The sequence below is a fragment of the Thermobia domestica genome, chromosome 6, assembly GCF_964235325.1.
Source record: "Thermobia domestica chromosome 6, izTheDome1.hap1.1, whole genome shotgun sequence".
Classification (NCBI taxonomy): domain Eukaryota; kingdom Metazoa; phylum Arthropoda; class Insecta; order Zygentoma; family Lepismatidae; genus Thermobia; species Thermobia domestica.
The window spans coordinates 207,507,486-207,531,699 of record NC_137459.1 but is presented as its reverse complement, the minus strand read 5'-3'; the positions used below and the strand labels follow the sequence as shown (position 1 = coordinate 207,531,699).

Below are 24,214 nucleotides of genomic sequence, written 5' to 3'. Positions count from 1 at the left end.
ACCACGTCGACGCCGTTCACGAGTGCATCGAAACCCGAATCTACTTCGCCTTCAGGTTGATCTTACGTCTATTCCAGTTTCAAGTACTATTACGTATCTCGGTGTCATTTTTGACACTCATCTTACCTGGACTCCACACCTCACCAAACTCATAGGTCAAGCGCAAAATCGACTTAATCTTCTCAAAAGATTAGTGGGCACAACCTGGGGATTAAGGGCACGTACCGTTCTCAATACGTATAAAACCTTCATGCGGAGTACATTAACCTATGGACATACAGCCTGGGCATCTGCGCCATTAAAATTCTATCAAAAACTTGCTATACTAGAACGCCATGCTATACGCCTAGCATACCGCATAAGCCTACCGCACCCAACACGTTTACTTTATGAGATGATCGATTTTCCGCCATTATTAACACATCTTGAACAACTACGTATACGTTACATCAGCAAACGTATGGCACAGCCCCATCCTATGATACTTGATATACTCCGCTACGACCGTGACAACGATGCACCACCAACTTTCATTGACACCCCTCTCCAACACTTCATGACATTATATCATTTACAGTTAGATGATGACATCTTGGACCCCGAAATCTTTACAATCTACCGACCGCACGAACTTTCATCTCACATCTATCCATCATATGCACAGTAATACCTATTAACAAGGGCCTCCTTCGTCTTCATCAGTTCCTGAATCGCCCCAGGAACAGAAGATAACCTCATTCGTCTGAACTAACATAACCTTGTGATGTGACGTCCAAAGCACTGCATTTCATCCATTCATTACAGTTGTTCATTATATTACTGCAGCCCTCAACTTTCTTTTCCTCTTAATTAAGTGTTTAAGTGTTTGTGTAATAAATGCAAATAGTGTCTTCTTGCCATTAACCTATTACTGTTTGTGTTATATATATGTTTTTTCTCTCCTGGAATCATTTCAATCCATGTATGTTTAATATTAATGTGATGAATAAAGAAATAAATAACCTGGCAACCCTTAGACCACCTACATTTCCATAGAGACAATTGATCTCCAGTACAGCACTTACCCGAAGAAAGGGCACAACCCTTTAAACGGGACGACGAACAAAAAAAAATCTTGTTTTTTTTTGTTGCTCCTTCCTCACATTATCAGAAATTAGCCATTCTTGAGAGACATGCTTTCCGCATCGCCTTCCGCATTTCTCTCCCGAGTCCAACTCGGGACCTCTATTCTTTAATAGCATTTCCTACACTTACCTATCATCTCGAAACTCTCCGTTTAAAATTCATTACTCAACGCTACACACATCACCATCCTCTATTGTTTGAAACTATGCATCATCTTGCACTCCACTCCTCTCCTGCACGGTACTATCATACTCCACTTCACCTTCTCTTTACTTTATATTGCTACACAGTCCCTCCCGACCATCTCGATCTACAGATTCTCCAAGATTATCGTTTGCATATTCATCTCCCGCATATCTTTCCATCATATGCACAGTAATTCCATCTCACTAACAGGGTTCACCACGTCTCCATTAGCCTAGAGCAGCCCCTAGGCAGAAGATAACCACATTCGTCTTTCTAACACTTTGTGTCGTGTTGTGGCGTCAAGTGCACTTCATCTCATCTTTCATTTTTCATCATGACTTCCACATATCGCTTATCACTACCTTCACATTTGTTGTCTGATTTCTCACGCTTGCCATATTATGTATGTTTCTTTACCATTCTTGCTATATTATATGTAGTATTATGTATCCTATATTTCGTATATTATATATGTAGTTTTGTTTTCACGTATAACCATGATTTATGTTTCCAGTTAGCCTACAAGTATGTTTATGATCGTAAAGATCATAATGTCCTTCCAATAACATGTTAAGAAATAAAGATTATAATAATAAATAACAACCCATAGCCCACCACCCATACCTTCTTCCCATAATGGTTCTCCTAACTCCCTTCCCTAAAAGAGGGTGTAGCCCTCTAAAAGGATGCTAGCCTTCGGCTAGCCAAAAAAAACTTGGTTTTGACATGTGCCACGTGCGGAGACTCACACCCCACTTACAGCTATCACTGCAAGGCAAAACCTCAGGCAGAACCTACTCGTCCAGAGTTTACAGCACCCCTCCGAAGTTCTGATAAGCCAACGCCACCAGCGCAATCAATATTGCACCCTGTCAGTGTTGAGGATCTTCTCAACTGTTTGACTACTGTGCTTCAAAACATACTGCCTTTTCAAAGTGATCATATCCTTCATACTATTAGTGACACAGCTAAATCACTCTTCAATATCAATCTCCATGCTACCTACTCCAGACAAAAGATAAATTGACAAAAGAAGATGCTCCGGATGATTGATGAAAATCTGTGGATGATATTGACGAAACGATACCTTATGGGAAAACCCAACTGCGACCCCACCCTGTGCTCTTGCACCATGCCCTGAATAGTCATGGCGATATTTTTGATAGCCTGGTAGACGTACTGTAGTGGTAGGTTTGAGTGCAGTTTCATTTAATGCAAATAGATCAATGTGTTCCTCTAGCAGTAGCTGTTCCAGTAGAAGTTTATGTTGTAGAAACGATCGAATATTAAGAAATAGAATATTCATAATTGCTATAATGAGAAATACGAGTGCCGTGGTTTTATACGGTTGTTTCAAGTGGTGCGATTTGAAAATGGCATATTGTCTGGAGTAGGTAGCATGGAGATTGATATTGAAGAGTGATTTAGCTGTGTCACTAATAGTATGAAGGATATGATCACTTTGAAAAGGCAGTATGTTTTGAAGCACAGTAGTCAAACAGCTGAGAAGATTCTCAACACTGACAGGGTGCAATATTGATTGCGCTGGTGGCGTTGGCTTATCAGAACTTCGGAGGGGTGCTGTAAACTCTGGACAAGTAGGTTCTGCCTGAGGTTTTGCCTTGCAGTGATAGCTGTAAGTGGGGTGTGAGTCTCCGCACGTGTCACATGTCAAAACCAAGTTTCTTTCGTCGTCCCGTTTAAAGGGTTGTGCCCTTTCTTCGGGTAAGTGTTGTACTGGAGATCAAGTGTCTCTATGGAAATGTAGGTGGTCTAAGAGTTGCCAGGTTTATTATTTCTTTATTCATCATATTAATATTAAACATGCATGGATTGAAATGATTCCAGGAGAGAAAACATATATATAACACAAACATTAATAGGTTAATGGCTAGAAGAGAATATTGGCAGTTATTACATAAACACAAATATGAAAGGAAAAGAAAGTTGAGGGCTGCAGTAATAAAATGAACAAATGTAATGAATGGATGAAATGCAGTGCTTTGGACGTCACATCACAAGGTTATGTTAGTTCGGACGAATGAAGTTATCTTCTGTTCCTGGGGCGATTCAGGAAATGATGAAGACGAAGGAGGCCCTTGTTAATAGGTATTACTGTGCATATGATGGATAGATATGAGATGAAAGTTCATGCGGTCGGTATATTGTATAGATTTCGGGGTCCAATATGTCATCATCTAACTGTAAATGATATAATGTCATGAAGTGTTGGAGAGGGGTGTCAATGAAAGTTGGTGGTGCATCTTGTCACGGTCGTAGCGGAGTATATCAAGTATCATAGGATGGGGCTGTGCCATACGTTTGCTGATGTAACGTATACGTAGTTGTTCGAGGTGCGTTAATAATGGCGGAAAATCGATCATCTCATAAAGTAAACATGTTGGATGAGGTAGGCTTATGCGGTATGCTAGGCGTATAGCATGGCGTTCTAGTATAGCAAGTTTTTGATAGAACTTTAGGGGCGCAGATGCCCAGGCTGTATGTCCATAGGTTAATGTACTCCGCATGAAGGTTTTATACGTATTGAGAACGGTATGTGCCCTTAATCCCCAAGTCGTGCCCACTGATCGCTTGAGAAGATTAAGTCGATTTTGCGCTAGACCTATGAGTTTGTTGAGATTTGGAGTCCAGGTAAGATAAGTGTCAAAAATGACACCGAGATACGTAATAGTACTTGAAACTGGAATATGCGTAAGATCGACCTGAAGGCGAAGTAGATTCGGGTTTCGATGTACTCGTGAACGGCGTCGACGTGGTAAGAAAACTATGGTTTGTGTTTTGGAAATGTTAATATTTAACCTCCAAACATGACACCATCGCACAAATGCATCAATGGCTACTTGCATGGTTTTATTAAGAGATTGTACGGTGCGGCCAGATGTGAAAAAAGCAGTATCATCAGCAAACTGAAATATTGTGGTGTTATTAGGAATAAAATCAGCGACGTACAGTAAGTATAATAAAGGAGACAATGATGAGCCTTGTGGTACACCTGATTGCAGCAAGATAGGATGAGAGAGCGTTCCATTGATTGAGATATAAGCTAGTCGTCCTATTAAGAAGGAGTGTATGAAGCGGATGTACGAAGTTGGCAGAAGATAGTTACGAAGTTTATACAGTAAGCCAGGGTGCCAAACTTTGTCGAAAGCCTTTTCCAAATCAAACGTTACAAGGCAAGAAGGAAAACCTGTATTATATTGATTGTAAATAGCTGTGGTGAGACGGAATAGTTGATCTTGAGTACTAAAATTTGGTCGAAATCCAGCTTGGTGTATTGGAATAAGATTGTGTGAGTGAAGATGGTCGTGCATGCGACGGACAAGGATTCTTTCCAAGATTTTGCAGAGACAACTAGTGAGGTGAATAGGACGATAGGATGTGACTTCTGATGGAGGTTTCTTTGGTTTAGGAAAGAGAAGCACTTTTGAATATTTCCAGTCGAGTGGAATATATCCAGTTCGCAGAATAAAGGTATAAATGGTGCTAAGAAAGAGTAGAAAAGAGTAAGGCGCTTGTCTGATGAGTACATATGTAACAGAGTCAAATCCTGGTGCAGTATTCCGTTTACCTTTAAGTGTATTACTAATAGTTTCGGGTTGAATCGACATGGTTAGAGGATTATTTGGTTCTAAATCATGATCAGCAGACGGACGAAAGAAAGGAGAAGCTGCATCGGTATGTCTGTCTATAGTTGATTGGAAGCGATCTGGTGTATGCCAACCGTGAAGAGGTGTAAATATATTTTGAAAATAGGAAGCAAAAATATTAGCCTTTTCTGCATCCGTAAGGACTGCTTGATGATTATGAACAATGGGGTAAGGCGTACGAGAAATTTTACCCGTTAATTGATGGAACTTGCGCCAATATTTTGTAGGATGTGTTTCATTAGCTAGTGTGTTGCAAGTTTGAATCCAGTGGCGTCTTTTGAACGCAACGATATAATTATGAGTGATCCTTAGGTACTGGCGATGAAGCCGAAGCGCTTCAAGGTTACCCGTAGCGAGATATTCACGGAAAGCTCTCCGGGATGCTGAAATAAATGGTAAATATTGCGGAGGTAACTTAGGTTTGTGTAGCTGAACTTCGATTGTGGGGATAGAACGTTGTGCTGCGTCTTGAAGGGCTGTAGTAAGTCCAGTGATTGTTCGATCGAGTTCGTATTGCGTACTAGGCATTGTGAGCGTAGTTACGGCAGTATCTAAATCGGTGCGATATTGTTCCCAATTTGCCCTTCGGTAGCAGTAGACCTTCTGAGGAGGCGGCTTCGGCTGAGTGTTGGGTGAACAATGAAGTTCGACTTTGATGGGGACATGGTCGCTACCTATGGAGTCAAGTACAGATATGTGAATAGATTGAGATAGTGAAGATGAAGTTATGACTACGTCAGGAGTAGTACGACTGATAGGACGTGTAGGTTTCGGTAAAGTATGAAATTCAGCTCGTGTTTCATTCCGAACAAAATCTAGAAAGTTGTCTTTGTCACGTTGGGAACGCCTATGAAAATTGAGGTTGGCCATGATAATGTAATGCAGGAAGTTGGTATCAATATAGCGGAAGAAATCATAGTTGAAAGCTCTGCCTGGACGATAGTAAATAGCAACAAAGGTAATGGTTTTGCCTCTAAAATAAATTGTCGTCATGTTATGTTCAGGAAGGTGAAGAGCAGGTGGAAACAGTAACTGCACGATAAGGAAGACTTTGCCGAATACCAATAGCTGTGCCTCCGTAGAGACGTGGTCCAGATGGTGCGTCATGTCGAAGTAAGTGATACTTCGGTATATAGCATGTTAAATATGGTGCAAGGTAAGTTTCATTAAGAGCAAATGCGGCAATTTGTTCTTCCTGTAGGAGCTGTGTAAAGAGCAGTTGGTGCGTCAACAGTGATCGTATGTTAAGGAATAGTAAATTGTAACTCATAATGAAAGTGAATATAAGTCCGTAGGTAGAGTTGTCCATATCAAACATAAACTTCAAGTGGTTGGATTTGAAAATGCACTGTTGGTCCGGAATACGTTGCATGTAGTTGTAGATTAAATAACAGTTTGGCTGCGTGCATGATTTTAGTTAGAATATGGTTGCGAAGAAATGGGTGGATGTTCTGTAGTGAAATAGTGAGAAAACGAAGTAGATCTTCGACAGTCACTGGATGGCGCAATGAATTTGCTGGTGGAGTTGGTGCATCGACTGAACGGATGGGGACAACGAGTTCAGACTTAGCTGGATCAGGCTGAGGCTTAGCTTTACATTTATAGCTGTACGTTGGGTGACGTTCAGAGCAGCGATCACAACGTGGTGGTTCTTCAAGGTTTGGACAGTTTTTTGTAGGATGTTCGCGGGAACAATAGCCACATTTGGTGTTGTTGGTGCATTCAGCTGTTGGGTGTGAATTATACTGTTGACATTTCTCGCAGCGAACAGGCAGAGGGGCTGGCGTGCGAGAGGGCTCAACCTTATATTTGCGTCTATAGATATATGCGCCCTTGGATAGAAATTGATCAATCAGCTGTTGTTGATCAGTTAGCACTCGTACGAGATAAGTTGGTCCCTTATTGTTTTTGATCCTGATACAACGCTTTATAGGTAGCCCTTCCTGATGGAGTTCAGCAAGAATTTCGTCATCAGTAAGATCGGGTTCTACACCACGAATAACTACAGACAGCATAGGAGGCCGCTGTGGTGGAGGAGGAGTGTTTCGTGTACTCGGTTGTAAAGTAGAAATCTTTGCTTTCGTCCCAAAAATTTCATAAGTTGCCTTGTTGCGAACATGCGTGGCGAAATTTGGGTTAGTGGATTTCAAAATGATGCCACGGCGTGTCTTAACAATTTCACGGATTTCAGGCCGAGAAACGTACTTGACTAATTGCTGGAAGACAGCACGAACAGTGTCATATTTCTGATCGTAGTCGGTTAGCAAGAAGTTGTACACGGGATCTGGCTGGTATTGCTGATGATGATTATCGGCAGAAGTGGATGCCCAATCCATACAATGGCTGTCAGTTGTAGGCTGATTAACACTGGGAGAAATTCGTTGCTTCTTTGAATCTAGCCCTTGTTCGCCATCAGAGAAAGATCGAGAACGAATTCTATGTCCTTTGGTGATGCAATCAGCATAGGAAGGAATAGAGTTACGGTCTGAACGAGGTGTTCCCGTGACAATCCTTGGCTGCGTCTTTTGGCGACCGTTAGGCCCGATGTTAACCGGTGGAGGTTGTAATCCGACATCTTGACCGAGATTCGTAGATCCGTTAACTTTGCCAGTGTCCGTCATCGTGATAGAGGAGCCGAGGGCCAAAGCCCAAATGAAGATAAAAAAAAATGAAAAGATGTTAGATGAGGTTCAAAAAACAAGACACCCTCCGAAAGTGAAAACTTTCATCAGACCCCTAAGTGCTGTAATTGTGCTATGCTCGCAAGTGCGTATGCTATACTTGGTCCTCGCTGGCACAGTAACTGACACAAGAGAGGCTAGGTTGCTTGGTAAGGTATGATGACAAAACCAAGACATCACCTTCGGAGCATATCAAAAATACCTTGGTATTAGCTGTGAGAATTTGGATCGTTTTTTACTTTTTGTATGAGTAAAGCTTTGCGAAATACATTTCGCATTTGTGGCAAGTGACTAGTGATATTCTATGTTTTTTGTAATCGGTCATAATAATACTATTGTAAACCTGTGAATCATCTAACAACAGTTACACAGATAGCAGTGATTCCATCTATTTTCTTCATTTGTTATTCTTGTGTCTTAGCACGTATGAACAGAAGATGGCAGAACTGTTGCTTATGTAACTGTTGTCAGACGATTCACTGGTTTACAATATTGTTGTGATCGATAACAGGAAACATAGAACTTTATTCATCACTTGGCACAAGTGCCAAATATGTTTTGCAAAGCTTTGCTCATATAAAACGATGAATACCAATGCCAATTCCCTCAGGTAGTGATGAGTTATTTCTGATATTCTCAGAAGGCGATGTGCTTGGTGCTCGAACTGGCCACCTGGAATCTCTAACCAGGTAAAAAAATAGGGTATCCGTAGCTGGCGGAGAAAAATAAGCAAGTCATTTAGTGTGTCCATCCCTATTGATTAAATCGCGAACTTCATTAATACGGTTGGATTACTTACCCCTCTGAGGATTAAGGAAACAACCGTCGAATTGGTTTTAAGCCTCTACGGAGGCTAATACTCCTAATTGATTATTACTTTTGACGAACTTGCTATTCTCTTGGTTAACGATTTGTTTTCGATATTCTCCTCTTCGGAGACTGATAACACTAAAATTAGTTGACGACTTTGGCATATCTACCGGATAACGATTTATATTAGTGCTTCCTCTTCGGAGGAGTAGCCACCTTAAATAAATTCACCCCTAGAGCATTGCTCTAAGACACCACAGTATACAGGGGCGATCAGTACCCTCTTTTGTGGTAAGCTGGCGCCATCTCCCAGTTTAGTTATTAAGATGGCTTCTCAGAAGCCAGCAGCAAAGTCAGATAAAGAAGTACAATCACCCCGGATTCCAGGTCTCAGGGGCAAAATAGCAAAACCAACTTACAAACCAGAAGATTTTCTAGTGCCTTTAGGCAAAAAGAAGCAAGTAGCCGCCCCAGCGAAATTGAAATCCACTACACTTAAGCAGCCCAGTGCTTCATAATCATCCACTTCCAGTAAGCCTGAAGACATGGACTTCACGGTAGTAGGAACGCTGAAGCGACGTAGGTCTTCTTTAGCAAACATCAAGACAGAACACCTCACTAATAGTGTCTCCGACTATCCACCTCTTCCACTCAGTAATAAGTTCGAGGTCTTGTCCCCAGCACAATCAGATAATGCTAGTACCAGCACTAAAGCTGCCACGACCAAACAGCCACCCAGTTTCAAGCCTTCTCCGATTTTCATTTACGGAATTACTAACACCTATACATTTATTATGACTTTGTCACGAGCATTGAAGGAGCCCCCTCTAGCTCAGTCAACTAAGGAGCGCATTCGGATTCAAGCGGCAAACAAAGATGACTACAATTCTATCAAGGCTTACTGCGATCAAACGAAAACTGAGTATGCCACAGGGGTAGCAAAAAATGAAAGGGCTATTAAGGTGGTTGTCCGAAAACTGCGCATTGACACTGACTTAGACGATCTGAAGGATGAATTTATCCGACTGGGCTACAAACCAACAAGCGTTCATCAAATGTCTCGCAAAAGCAAGACAGATAACAAGAAAATTATGATGCCACTGTTTTTGATTGCTCTGGAACGAAGTGCAACTATTAAAGAGATCTACGCTATCAACAATCTACTTCATTACAAGGTCCAAATCGAACCATATAAGCCTCCCTCGGTGCTACAGTGTTACAGATGCCAACGCTTGGGGCATTCACAGGACACCTGCCAAGCGCATCCGCGCTGTCTCAAATGTGGTCAATTTCATTTTACCCAGTCCTGCAGTAAATCCGACTCCTCCACACCCGCCACTTGCGCAAATTGTCAGGGAGATCACCCGGAAAATTACCGTGGATGTCCAGTATTAAAAACCTATTCTGAGGCTCTTAAATTGCCGGCACAGCAGCCGAGAAAACTTCAAGATAAAGCGGAGAAAACTGTCAACAAACCAGCAGCAGATACAATTCCCGATCCCACTATTATTCATGTCCAACCTATGGCTACGGACAATGAAGACGTTGCAGCCCCTCCTGCTTCCCACCTCCAATCAGCTTCTGCCGAAAAACAGGAGAGCCCCAAAGAAGACCTGGACCTAAAGTCTATTCTTTCATTCCTCAAGGGGTTACATTTCCACAAAATCATAACGCATATTAAACGTGGTATTACCCGTTTTCGTTAAGCAGCAGACTCAGCTTCCAAGGCTGCAGCAGTAATAGAAACAATAGCAGAAATGGTTGACGATGGCTGTTTCTAACTCCAGCGTCCTACATCATACACTTATCCTTGCTACATGGAATGCAGATGGTCTCGAGGGGCAGAAACAAACGCTAATTAGATTTCTCACACACCATAGAGTTGATGTCATGTTTGTGCAAGAAACACACTTTACTGCTCGAATCACTACTTGGCGACTACCCAATTACATTGTCTATCGGCAGGATAGAGTGGGCAGACAGAAAGGGGGATTACTACTTATAATCAAAAAGGCTTTCCCAGTCAGGTTGGTTACAATACCACCCCTACTTACTTTGGAGGCACTTGCTGTTGAGCTAATAACTCCAGGCGTTCCATTAATATTGGTTACCGGGTACAGGTCCCCGGCCACACAACTACAGCCCACAGACTTCGATGTCATCGCAAACTTAGGGCAAAAGGTCATTTTAGCTGGAGATCTAAATGCTAAACATGGAGAATGGAACTCGATTACTTCAAACAGTGCTGCAGACGACTTACACCAATACCTCCTCAAGTCCAACTTCAACATCAGTGCTAAGCCAGACCCAACTCATCATCCAAAGTTCGGCGGACAACCCGATGTGATTGACGTCGCTCTTTGTAAAGACGTATCCTTTACTGTCCATCCTTATGTCATCTCAGATTTAGACTCTGATCATGATCCAGTCATTTTTCACGTCTCACACCGCAGCATTGCCCATTGTGCCCCTATTTTTAAGCAAATAGAAACCGATTGGGATATCTTTAAACAAAAACTAAACACTATGATCGATCTCCGAGATCGGCCAGCTACTATTGAGGACATCGACCAAGCGGTTTCTCACATCACATTAGCACTTCGAACAGCAGAGGCAGCGAGCTCCACTACCAAAATCTCTCCAACGCACACAGGACAATGTGACAGTCTACATCTGCAGATCTATCTCCATTTAAAACGTTGGGCTACACAACGATGGCAGCACACATTACATCCAGCATACAAAACATTATGGAATAAACTGCGTGCGAAGCTCAAGATGCTCACACAGCGACAAAATCAACAGTACTGGGAAGATACTTTTCGAAATATCACAGCAAATGATCGAAAAATTTGGACATTCTCTAAATCCTTCCAGCGTGCTACAAATGCTTCCAGAGCTAGAGTCCTTCAAGGCCCACAAGGACTGACTCGAGACCCACAGTCGCAAGCGGACATTTTCGCTGACTCCCTGGAAGAACAGTTCCAGCCTAACAGATCACGTCTTGATCCCTATCTCAAACAGCACATCCGAACCACACTACATAGCCTAACTACACAAAACCCTATACATGACATCATCTTAGTTACACCTCGAGAAATAGAAAGACACATCAAATGTCTGCCGGCGAAAACAGCATCCGGGCCCGACAGGATTCGATCTGATATCCTAAAACATCCAACCAGAAAACTACTGGTCTTCCTAACCTATTTATTCAATGCCATCTTTCACTTATGCTATTTCCCGAAAACCTGGAAGGAAGCTCGTATTATCACCATCCCCAAGCCCGGGAAGAATCCACTTCTCCCGCAAAACTATAGGCCAATAAGTCTTCTGTCACATCTAAGTAAACTCTTTGAACGTGTGTTTCATTGGAGGCTGAAACAGCATGTAGCTACTAGGGACCTTTTACCATTTCACCAGTTAGGGTTTCGTGCACAACATAGCACTACTACACAACTCGTGCGAGTAGTGGATCATTTAACAGTGGCTTTCAACAGAAAACAACACACCCTTGGAGTCTACCTGGATGTCTCAAAAGCCTTTGATAAAGTATGGTTAGCTGGACTTTTATATAAACTATACACGCAAGGTTTTTGAGATCGTCTTCTGCATTTACTGCGTTCCTACCTCATTGGCAGAAAATTCCATGTGTCTGTTGACGGTGTTAAATCCACGTCTAGACCTATTAAAGCAGGTGTTCCACAAGGCGCTGTACTTTCACCGCTTTTATATAATCTGTAAACAGCAGATATCCCGACCTAACCCCATTGCTTTATTGCAACATACGCCGACGATACTGCCTTTTTCACGACCAGTAGCTCACTTGCACAGTGTTACATATACATGCAACGCCAACTCATAGCTCTTCAAGAATGGGCAAGACGTTGGAGAATCAAAATTAGTGCAGACAAAAGCTGTGCTGTCATCCACAGTCGGAGACGCATCCGGGTCCATCGAAATCTAAATTATGAGAACACACGCATTCCTCATGCTACGCACGCCAAATATTTGGGTGTAACTTTAGATCGTAGTCTAACGTTCGCCGCACACATTAGAGACATAAAACAGAGAGCATTACGAAAAATCTCAGCGTTGTACCCCATCTTGCGCTGTAGCTCCCTTTCTCATGAGGTCCGAGTTCACATCTTCAAAATGATAATCCTGTCTGCCATCTCTTATGCATGCCCTGCCTGGCAACATGCTTCCCATAGTCACGTACAAACTCTCGAAAGTGTGCAAACTCGAGCTGGTCGTATAATCACTGGTCACGACAGATATACACGAAACAGCCAGATCCTGGAAGACTTAGAGCTACCCACTGTCAGAGACGTTCTACGGCATCTCCACAATAAGTTCTGGCGTACTTTACCCAGACATATAAATCCAGCTATAGCTAATATCGGCACCGAATGCGCACTGCGGAACGTCCATCGAACACCACGCATTTAAAATCTCTCCAGAACTGGTAAAGAAGTCATAATCAGCTACTCTGCGACAGTTGCAGATGTAGTCTCCCATACATACCAAAACAATAGTAACATCCAACAAACCACCAGCACATCATGATATATTCTTTATAACATATTACTCATGAAGTCAGGGGCTCCGGCCCGATACTCTATACATAACCACAAAATTACCGTGACCGTGACCGTGACCGTGACCGTTGGTGCTGAATTAACACACAAGTAATACGCTAAAGTGGTAATAATTTTGTGTTGTTTCAACACCGGATTTTTTACAGTGTAGTTTTGAATACCCTGATATAAGATAAACATTCATGAAAAAATTAGTTTTTTTTTTTTGAAAAGGTCGAGGGGCATTTTTTTTCTCTCGATCACTTTGCGTGGACTGCCCCGACTGTGAATAACACTGCTACGTATTTTATAAAACAAAGGAAAACTTCACGTTTTATGTACTAAAGTTTGCTTATATTTAAAATACAAGAGAAACAAAAATTTTCCTTTAATCCTTAACACAAGAACAACCCACATATTTATCTTCTCACTTTTAATAGAAAATCTTGCTGCTTGTGGTTAACTCAACTCTCGGCGTGAAACACATGTCTAAAATATAGGCTCTTTAGGTTAGATAGCCTCTTAGAAAGGGAGATGGTCTCACTACTGATGAAAAAAATGTCTCACATTACTACAGATCTTGGTTGTTACACGAGAACTATAGGCTCTTGACATACGAACTTTAATGTTGAAAGGGTGAAAAGCATAATATATCCTATAACAATTTACACATACGTGTGCGTACTGCTTCATTCATATTATATATTTAACTTGATTGCAATCTGACTAAATCAGAAAATTTATATTATTTCTTATATAAATTAAACACCCTTATTTCCGGACTTCGGATCCTACTTGTTTATTCATGTATTTCCATATTTTTTCCACTATGCAGGGCAAGGCTAGACGTTAGTTCTACTAGGAATCAAACATGGGAATAATGCAGAGAAAACTAAATACGTGGAAGTGCTTTGGGACCGTAATACAGCAAATTATACGTGCGTTAAAATATTAAATAATACTTTTGATAAAATGGATAGTTTCAAATATCTAGGATCAATATTAACAGAGGAAAATCATATCCACGAAGAAATTAAATGTCGACTAAAAGCAGGGAATTCGTGTTACTATTCGGTTCAAAATCTCTTGTCGTCGCGAATTCTGTCGAGGAATTTGAAGCTTAAAACATACAAAACGATAATCATTCCTGTTGTTTTGTATGGCTGCGAAACATGGCCACTTATTCTGAGGGAAGAACATAGACTGAAGAGAACAAGATCCTGAGACGAATATTCGGGCTCAAGAGGAACGGGAGTGGGGAATGGCGGAAACTTCATAACGAGGAACTACATAGTTTATACGGTTTACCCAACATTGTTAGGGTCGTCAAGTCTAGGAGGCTAAGGTGGGCGGGTCATGTAGCTAGAATGGAAGAAAGTAGAAACGCTTTCAAAATCTTGACTGGATGACCAATCGGAAAACTAGCATTAGAAAGACCTAGGCGCAGATGGGAGGACAATATTAAGATGGATCTCGCAGAGATTGGAATACAGAAATTGGATGCAATTAGCTAAGGATAGAAGTCAGTGGAGAGCTTTTGTGAACGCAGCATTGAACCTCCGGGTTCCATAGGCCATAGAGTTAGTTACTTAGTTAGTTAGTTAGGAATCAAACACGGGACCACATCCGCTACAAATATGACTAACACTTCTTATACTATTTTGTAAAACTATTAAGCACCAGGTAAATAATAATTACAAATTTAGAGCGAAGCGATCAACCTTCATTGATTAAACCAGTTTTTCGTTGATTTTTTTTTCTCAATGGTATGTCCAATCGGGACAGGCGACACCTCATGACATTCAGGGCGCCCTCTCAAATTGCTATGTGAGATTTCGTTAAAGCCACTTCCGGCATTTCGGAGGAATATCCGGTCAACTGAACTCCTAAGTTGAATAAAGAGGAGCTCACTCGCAGGAGAAACTTTTTTTTTTTTTCGGAACAACTCGAAAGAGACTCGCCTGATTTCTAATGCTGAAAATTCCAGTTCAAATTGTTTACAACGAGGGTTCGAGCGCTAAATACTTTTCCAATATTGTCAATGTATATCACGTTTCCGACGATTATACCTCAATAGTATGTCCGATCTGGACATGCGACGCCTTGCGACACTTCGCAAGCGCTCTCAAATCACCGTCTCAAATTAGACGAAGAACAGTTCAGGCATCTCAGAAATCCAATTTTTCGACGTTAATTCCTCAATGGTATGTCCGATCGGAACATACAACCCCTTACAACTCTCACCATCGAAGCTCGGATCACCGTGTCACATTTCCATAAGAATAGTTTAGGCATCTCGGGGGAATATTCGGATAGCTGAACGTCTGAAAACAGAAAAGAGGAGCTTCGTTTTAATTATTTTAGTTAGTCACATTTACAAGTAACACTTCCCAAGTGTAAAATTACGATGTTGATTTAAAAGTATAGCAGGTAGATACTACACATAAAATAAACGAATACGTGTTGTTTCATTTATTTTAAGCGGAGAAAGGGTTTTAGAGGGCAAAAGCCTCCACACAAAATTTTGAAAGTTGACGCCCGAGAAGAAGAAGAATTAAACCGAAATGAAGGAGATTGTGCACAGATGTTGTAGACATAAAATCAGGGAATACGAATTTCGTATTTTCACACTGAGAAAAAAAAAATGTAGGTGGCATACTTAAAAACGTAGGTTACATTCGTAATTCCTGTAGTTTCCGGACTTAACGTACAACCGTATATAACATCCTGCAGCAAACGTATAGCTGAAAAAGTATGTATTATACATACTGTCTGCATAAGTGCAATGACGTCATTCGTGTGACGTCATCTGCAGTAACAAGTATATACGGAGGTAATATCTAGCTTTGCGACGTCACGATCGTATGTAGCATGTGGGTTAATAATGACGACACTCACTGACTATCAGGACGGAGCATAATTTCAAGAAGTATGCAATATACGTTCTGTACGTGTGTTTCTTGCGTTCAACCCCGAGGCAGCATCTATATTGTACTTGTGCCCCGTACGTACGACTAGATACAGTATGCGTCATGTACGTATGTATTATAGAGATTTTCCTTATGTCGCACACAGCTTGTCCCGATAGAGCATACAGAATATCCGTATGCACCATACAGAGTGCACATATGCAGCTTACAGACTGTGTGCATACAGCATATAGATTATACGTATGTCGCGTACAGGCTGGCCATATGTAATGTATGGATTGGATGTATGTAGCTTATAGATTGTCCGTATGAAATATACGGATTTTACCTGTATCGCATACGTATTGCCTTGTTGTAATATATGGATTGGACATATTCAGGATCTAGATTGTACGTATAGTGCACCGTTATTGAAGTGCTGCAACATACTGAGAAATGCATGATACACTCTTACTGTAATGTTGTCACACATTGTTTTTCTCTGTATGGAAACAAAAATAGCTTAAAATATGGTTGATCTCCTTTGTGCCAATAATAATAAAATTAAAAATACTACACTTTTCAATCTTAGTTTGGAGCCGTGAAATGTCCAGAGAAATGTATTTACCTGCAGGGTGTAAGTTTGGACTTCTTGCTAATTCTTTGGAAAGCTACTGCAAAGCCAAGGTTGAAAAGTGGCACAAGCGTTAATTTTAAAATTATTGGCACAAAGGAGGTTAACCATATGTTAAACTATTCTAGTTTTCATACAGAGTAAATCAATATGTGACAATATTACTGTAAGAATTTATCATACCTTTTGCAATAACTTAGTTGCAGCACTTCAATAATAATGCAAAATGCACAGCCATGTACAATCCTATGTTCAAACTCAAACAAACTTACGTACAGTCATTTATTAAGCCGTTATCATCCATTGCTTGTACAGTCACGAAATTAAATATTCTTCAGTTGACAAAATTTGTTTTCCTAAAAACTCAACAATAAATTAACCTATTAGAGTACCGACTTTGGCAGGTTGTCAAGTTATAACTATTCGAAGAATAACAACAAAAAGATCCAAATAAATGCATTTGTTCCCGAGCTATTGGCAAAAGAAAATTTGTCAACTGTCAAATACTTTCTTTTCCGTGTGTACTATATAAAGAAGACTTTACCTCATTCTTTTCCTTAATAATATCCTCTTCCAAAATGCAGAAGTTGTTACCACAAGAGGCGTGAATAGGATTTTCCAGAAATAACTTCTCTGCACATTTTAATTAACAGATAAGTTATTTTTTTAAATGACGCTATAATTAAAAACATGGTGTCAGCTGAAAACGTGTTCCCTCACAAGATGATTCCTACACATTACTTGCCATTAAAAATGCAACTTCAGGGAGACAGGGTAGCTACGCCAAAGTTCCCAAGCCGATATCTAATAGTAAGTGTCGAATATGCTTAACCCTTAACATACCAAGCGGGGTACTCTAGGGACCCCAGAGAGTGATATTTAGTGATACTGCCGCAATCATAAGAATCAATTTATTCTCAATTTTTATATGTATCCTGCAACCCTTTGAGATATTAATTACATGATTAGATCAACGACTCGTTTCTTTAAAAAATACAAAAAGTAAAAACACACTTGAAAATGTAAAAACTCCATTGTTAAACCTGTGTTTCAGATTTACGAACACAATAATATAAAATTGTATGAAGAACTGAATAGTGCTCAAATATACATAATATTTGATGTCAACAATGTTCATTTAACTTAAGTATGCTTCTAGACATTCAAAAAATAATAGTTGGAGTAACCCTCTGCAATACTATGTTGAGAAATTAAAATAATACTTCGGGTCTCCAGAAGACTCCAGCTTGGTAAACAACTTTGACGACTTAGGCTTGGTACGTTAAGGGTTAAACTTACCGCTGTTTTCGCTGTGTGACAACGTGGTGACAAAGGAGCAGAACTGACCCAAGATTGACAACCAGAACGACTGTAACACAGCGAGACATCGAGAGGATGTTCTCTTCTGGTATGGTAAGCCATGCGTCTTACGATCCAATGCCACAGCTCATCAACTGTAGCTGGCGGAGTTCACAGGTATGAGAAGCTGTGCAGCCATCGACCAAACATATTTATCCTTCCCTGCTCTATACATTCTGCAAATTTGGACTTTCCTGGATGTATCCTTCTTAGTTCAACATTTTAAGTAACGAGCAGTGTAATAGTCTCATACATTATTCAAAGAAAGAGCGATGATTCTCAGAACTACTCGGAAGTTTCTAGTTTACAATTTTATATGATATAGATATAGATATATATATATAGATAGATAGATATACAATAATTTAAAACGGTTATATCAAAGTTTGCAATTCAGAGTACAAAAAGAAGTATAGCTCTCGGAACACTGATTATAGCCAGATAATACCACTAGTAAACTCAACCACACTCAGTACCGTTAGTTGCTTGGTATTGTCTATGAGGCAAAGATCATCGTATCTCATTGCGTGTAGATTTTTGTATTTGTTTAACGCTAAAAATTGTTTGTCGCTAATCGAACCCAGTAACATATATACCGACGGGACGTACGTTAGTCACAAGGTTACATGAGTGAAACACTAAATTATTCGATTGACACTTGCGGCCTTGTCAACACTAGAGAAAGGTACAAAGTGATTAAATAAATACGAAACATAGTTCATACAAAATATAGCGATGTATGAAGTCTCCTTTTCATACGATTTGGATAAAGGATACATCTGTAGAGAGCAACATAAATGATTTCTCTGGATAATTTGGATTAGTCCAGAATTCGAACAAAAATAATTTTGAAATTCGTTGTTAAGTCCAACATTTTTTCTTTCTTTCTTCGGATTCTCAATAAAGTTGACTACTGAAAAGCTGAGTTACAGATTTTATGTTAAAACATGTTCACTATACCATTGCCTTATTCACAGAACAATACATTAGTTATTAATGTATGTCTGAAATAATAGTGCTTCGTGCAGATACTTTATCCAATCGGAATTGCACAATGGTAAAAAAAATGTTGCAAGGTATAATGTTCTTATTTACAGAGAAAAAGAGTTGAAAGGACTTAACGCTAACAAACATTTTCTTTAAACAGACATACATTTATTCTAATTTATGGAAGAAAGAAATAATTTGTGGAGCAGTATATTTATTAAGGTTACATATTCGTACAAAAGAATGTAAATATAATCGGGTCTGTCTTCAGAAAGGACGTGCTTTTAGCCACAAATTACACTGCTTCTTTTCGCTGTCTTTCATGCAGAATCCTGCTTTTGTTTTTTTGCATGAAATACCTGAAACAAAAATCCAAAAAACATTTAAAATGTTACATTTTAAAATATTTAACATTTTTTTAAAGTAAATGGACAAAATCTGTTCAGTCAGGTATGGACTTTTGGGTTTCTGGTAGAAAAACGATTAATTTTAAAAAAAAGTGTTTATTGATGCTGAACAACTCGAAATGTATTACTATGCAAAAGTAAGTGGGTACCCAATGGCGTTCGAGGTACTATGGGGTACCTAATGTCTGCATTTTTAGATATGTGGAAATATATGTCTCTAAAATGTAAAGAACTGATATCTGTTTAGTACAGAAAACCGCAACTCGGTAAGCCTTATGGATACCGAGGTATGGGAAAATAAAGAACAACACCATAGAAGTGTGAGGTTTGCGTACCAGATTGTGCAGTTTCGAAAACGTAATTACTGAGAGCTAACAACAACCTCAAAAGTAGTTTCAATTCAATACACTACACACACGTCCTTATGGGGGTTTTCGGGTACTATGGCATTCACAGACCTCCCATTTCTAAACATTCTAAAATATATCTTAATAAACTTATAAAGAACGTTACAGGTGTGTGTTTACCGAAACTGCAAGTCGGTACGTTTAACAGTTACCGAAATATGGTGAAATAAATAGGAACACCATAGGTATGTGGGGCTTCCATACTTGACAGTACAGTTTAGAAAATTAATGAAAATATGACTAATGGCTATCAAGATATTGTCAAATAAAGGGAGGACCCACACAGTTATGGGGTTTTGGTGTTAGGTGGTAAAATTTCCGAAACCGATCATGAAATCTGAATAAGCACCAGTAGCAATTTCATCCTAAAGTAACTGGGTATTTCCATGGGGTTTTAGAACATCATGGGTCTAAAAAGATTAAGTTTTAAAAGCTTTGGAAAATATAATTTGACATTTGTAAAGAGTATTAGAAAAGAGAATAGAGTTACCCAAAACTTCCAGCCAGTACATCTTACAGCTAGAGAGACACCGTGAAATAAAAGAGTATTAGATCTTGAAATTTCATAAAACAACTTTTGATCTTAATAAAAGTTAAATAAGATGGTACTTATATGGGTGAAGTGAGTACCTCACACTCGTCAGGGCAATTCCGATCGAAAGATTAATTCAGCTCGAAGTTTTCTTCGGGTAAATCCAAGCGTGATAATTCCTAGCGTACAAAAAGAATGAAAATTCTTTGTCAATATCTAATATAGCAACCCAGATATAAGTAATTATGTATTTTATGACGTCGTAAAAATGGAGACCCACATGGATTTGTACTGTTGAGTCTTTGCTGTAAGAAGAAATTTCAGAAAATTACCGTATATACCTTAATAGACAATTAAATGGGTGCAGGCACGGTGGCTTAGTGGTAGAGTGCGTACCTTTGGTGTATTGGGTCCCTGGTTCGATCAGCGGCCAAGTCAGTTTGTAGTCGACATCGTATTCGTGGGTATTCTCGGGGTACTCCCGTTTCCTCCCACCTTTGCACTCCATCAATTCTATCATCAACATTCATCTGCCTTAAATTCATTTTAAAATTAAATGAGCAGTTAAGTGTGATCGTATCTCTGTGGATTAAGAGAATACTCCAGTGTAGTTTCTGCAAAACATACTAGGTAAACACCCCACCACGAAGTTACTGTGTCCTCACTGATTTAATTGTCTATTAAGGTATATACAGTAGGTTTTTGAATTTCTTTCTTATAGCAAAGACCCAGAAGTACAAATCCTAAAAGATCTCTATTTTTACGTCATAAAACATATGACTCGTTATATTTTGGTTACTATATTAGATATTCACAGGGAATTTTCACTCTCTTACACAGCTCGATGAACCTTTGGAACTGCCTGAAGGAAACCTAGAACTAATCTTTCCATCGAAATTGTAATGAGGTACTCACTTAACCCATAGCAGTACCATCTTATTTAATTTTGTTGGGACCAATAATTTTTCCGAAGTTTCAACATCTCATACTCTTTTATTTTACGGTGTTTCTCTATATGTTAGATGTACTGGTTGGAAGTTTTAGGTAAACATATTTATACTTACATATTTCTAATACTCTTTACAAATGTCAAGTTATATTTTCAAAAGCTTTTAAAATTTAATCTTAGTAGACTGTAAGATGTTCTAACACCCCATGGAAATATCTAATTACTTGAAGATGGAATTGCTACTGGTGCTTATTAACTTTCCATGACCGGTTTCGGAAATTTTATCATCTAACACGAAAATCCCATACTTGTATTTGTCCTCCCTTTATTTGACAATATCTTGGAAGCCTTAGTCATATTTTAATTCATTTTCCAAATTGTACCTTCAAGTATGCAAGCCCCAAGCCCCACATACATATCGTGTCGCTCTTTATTTTCCCATATCTCGGTATCCGTAAGGCTTACCGAGTTGCAGTTTTCAGTAAACAAATATCAGTTCTTTACATTTTAGACACATGCATTTCCATATATCTAAAATGCAGAAATTAGGTACCGCATTGGAACCTCATTGGAGTACCCACTTACTTTTGTATAGCAGGGTAAAAACGCCAGTGGTTCTCACTTTAAGATTGAAAACATACTATTTTGTCTCTTCTCTGAGCATCGTGAATCTGTCGGAGCTGTACCATAGTTGGAAAGACTCACTGATCCTTCCTATAATGACCATGTAGTCAGAATTCAAAAAGGAGAACCCGTTGAAGGAAAACAATATTTTAAAATCCTTGCACCAGTAGTCGTCAGCTTAAAATCATAATGTTCCAGTAGTAGTCAGAATTTTCTACCAGTGTTCGTCACTCAAATAACTTGACATAATTTATTCAGAAACGCACTGTTTATCAGTTTAAAATTAAGAATAGAGTATAAAGTACTAATGTTAATAACTGTGCATCACTTTTGGCACTCAAGAAAGAAAATAAAAACGTTTTTACATACTTTTTTAAAGCAATTTCAGTAAGAAAAATGTTAACTGAATTCAAAAGTTAACTGTATATTATTTTAACGTTAAGAGTACAATATTAAATACTATGTTTAATAACTATAGTGACTTTAAGCACTCAAGAATGAAAATAAACATGTTTCTACATACATTTTTAAAACAATTTGAGAAACAAAATAAGTTAACCGAATTCAAAACTTAATTATACATCACCTTAAGATTAAGAATGGACTATAAAATACTGAGGTTAATAATAATGCATTACTGAAGAATGAAAACAAAAATGTTTTTAACTACCTTTATTGTATTTACATGTTGTTATTTCTCATTAACATGCTTTTTGATAACGCACGATATGGGCTAGGGGTGCGCACGAGAAATGATTTGAGACTGTCACCTCTCGCAAAGATGTCGCGAAAGTTGTCTCCTCCCGAAATCTGTATCTGTTTCTATTGGAAGAGCTATGTCTCGTCTCGAATTTCGTAACAAAAATTCTGTCTAGTCTCGTGCCGTGCGCAACCCTAATCAGGCCATAGACAAAAACTTCATTTCGGAGGGGTTTCGATAGGGCTTTGTAATATCCAAATTTCGAAATAGATAATCGATATTGAAATACTACTGAAACTTGTTCGAAATATCAAAAAATACAGCAATATCAAAATATAAGCAATATCAAAAATCGAAAATATAGAAATTGATAAAGATCAAAAACATCGATATATCGGTCAAAAATTTCGATATCGATAGTTTGATATTTGAAAATATTAATCGTTCGATCGAAATATCGCACATCCCTTGGCTCCAACTGTTACCACCTTAAAAAAGAATGTGAAAATTGCTAACTACCTAGGTAATCTGTAAGTACCTTAAGACGGGGTTACTTTGCACTTCAGGGTTAACTTCGCACAAAATACGAAAAAAGTTACACAGTCTTCCGTCGGTAAACCCATGAACTGTAAAGAGAAAGTTTCAACTGCCACCGTAAGATAGAACATTTAACTGGATTTTGGCTATAATGTTGGCGGTTAACATCAGTTCTAATCACCTGAAGGGTTTGTTGTTGTAGAGGTATGGAAAGCACTCACTGTAAATGCAGACAAAATTTGGAAGATATCACCTACAAGAATTTCCGTCAAAGTTAAGTCGGTTTCGTAGAAATCTACTGTGTATGATGGGACTTCCAAGCAATAGTTGAAACTGAAGGGTGAAACATTGTAAAGTCATAGAAAAAAATAACACTGGGAGAAGGCTGTTTTGAGCCTCAAATCGTGGTTACTTTGCACCGGGTCAACGTAACCCCTTAAATGGGAAATTCTTACTACTAACACCTCCTCCTGTCTAACTTTAGGAAAATTTCCTCTTTAGGTAGATGTCGAAATGGATTTCTTGTTGGAAAATAAATTACGAACAGCGGCGGATTCAGAAGAATAGTTTGAGAGAGACTTCACACAGAAATACTTCGTTTATTTAGAAATCACTAGACTTTTTGAAGGGCTTGACGAGCATACGCATAGGAATGGCTAAATTAGATTTTTTTAAAAAGAAATCCTGCAATTTGGGTGGGCTTCAGCCTGAAAGCCCCAAATCGCGTAAATCTTCCACTGATTACGGTTGAGATGATATTCTTGGATATAAAGAGCAACCAAGGCAAATCTGTTCACGGAGATTTTTTCTGTTTTCCAGTTGCCATTTTTGTGGGTCATGCTAAACTATCAGAATGTGGCTCCTATTTCGGTACCAGAAAATACATAATTTTCTTTACAAATATCGATAATTCATACTAAGTACTGATACCGGTACCATAATTCCAACATCAATATTTGTAGACTGCATGCAGTTTTGTGTAAAAAGTGAAATGTATAAATACAGGAGAGAATACATTGCAGACAAACATTATGTTAGTATGTTGAACATACTTTTTTGTATGTGGTGCAAAATATCATCTATGGGGTTACTTTGCACCAAAGTTTATATAAAATGAAA

At 39.1% G+C, this 24,214-nt stretch overlaps 1 protein-coding gene across 1 annotated transcript; it reads left to right on the top strand.

Moving 5' to 3' along the window:
* The first annotated feature begins 9,015 nt into the window (after positions 1 to 9,015).
* Positions 9,016 to 13,896, top strand: LOC145687420 (uncharacterized). Its single transcript, XM_081760877.1, has 2 exons — positions 9,016 to 9,538; positions 13,886 to 13,896. Exons 1-2 carry the CDS (start codon positions 9,016 to 9,018, stop codon positions 13,894 to 13,896), a joined length of 534 nt encoding a protein of 177 aa, XP_081617003.1.
* Positions 13,897 to 24,214: the final 10,318 nt, after the last annotated feature.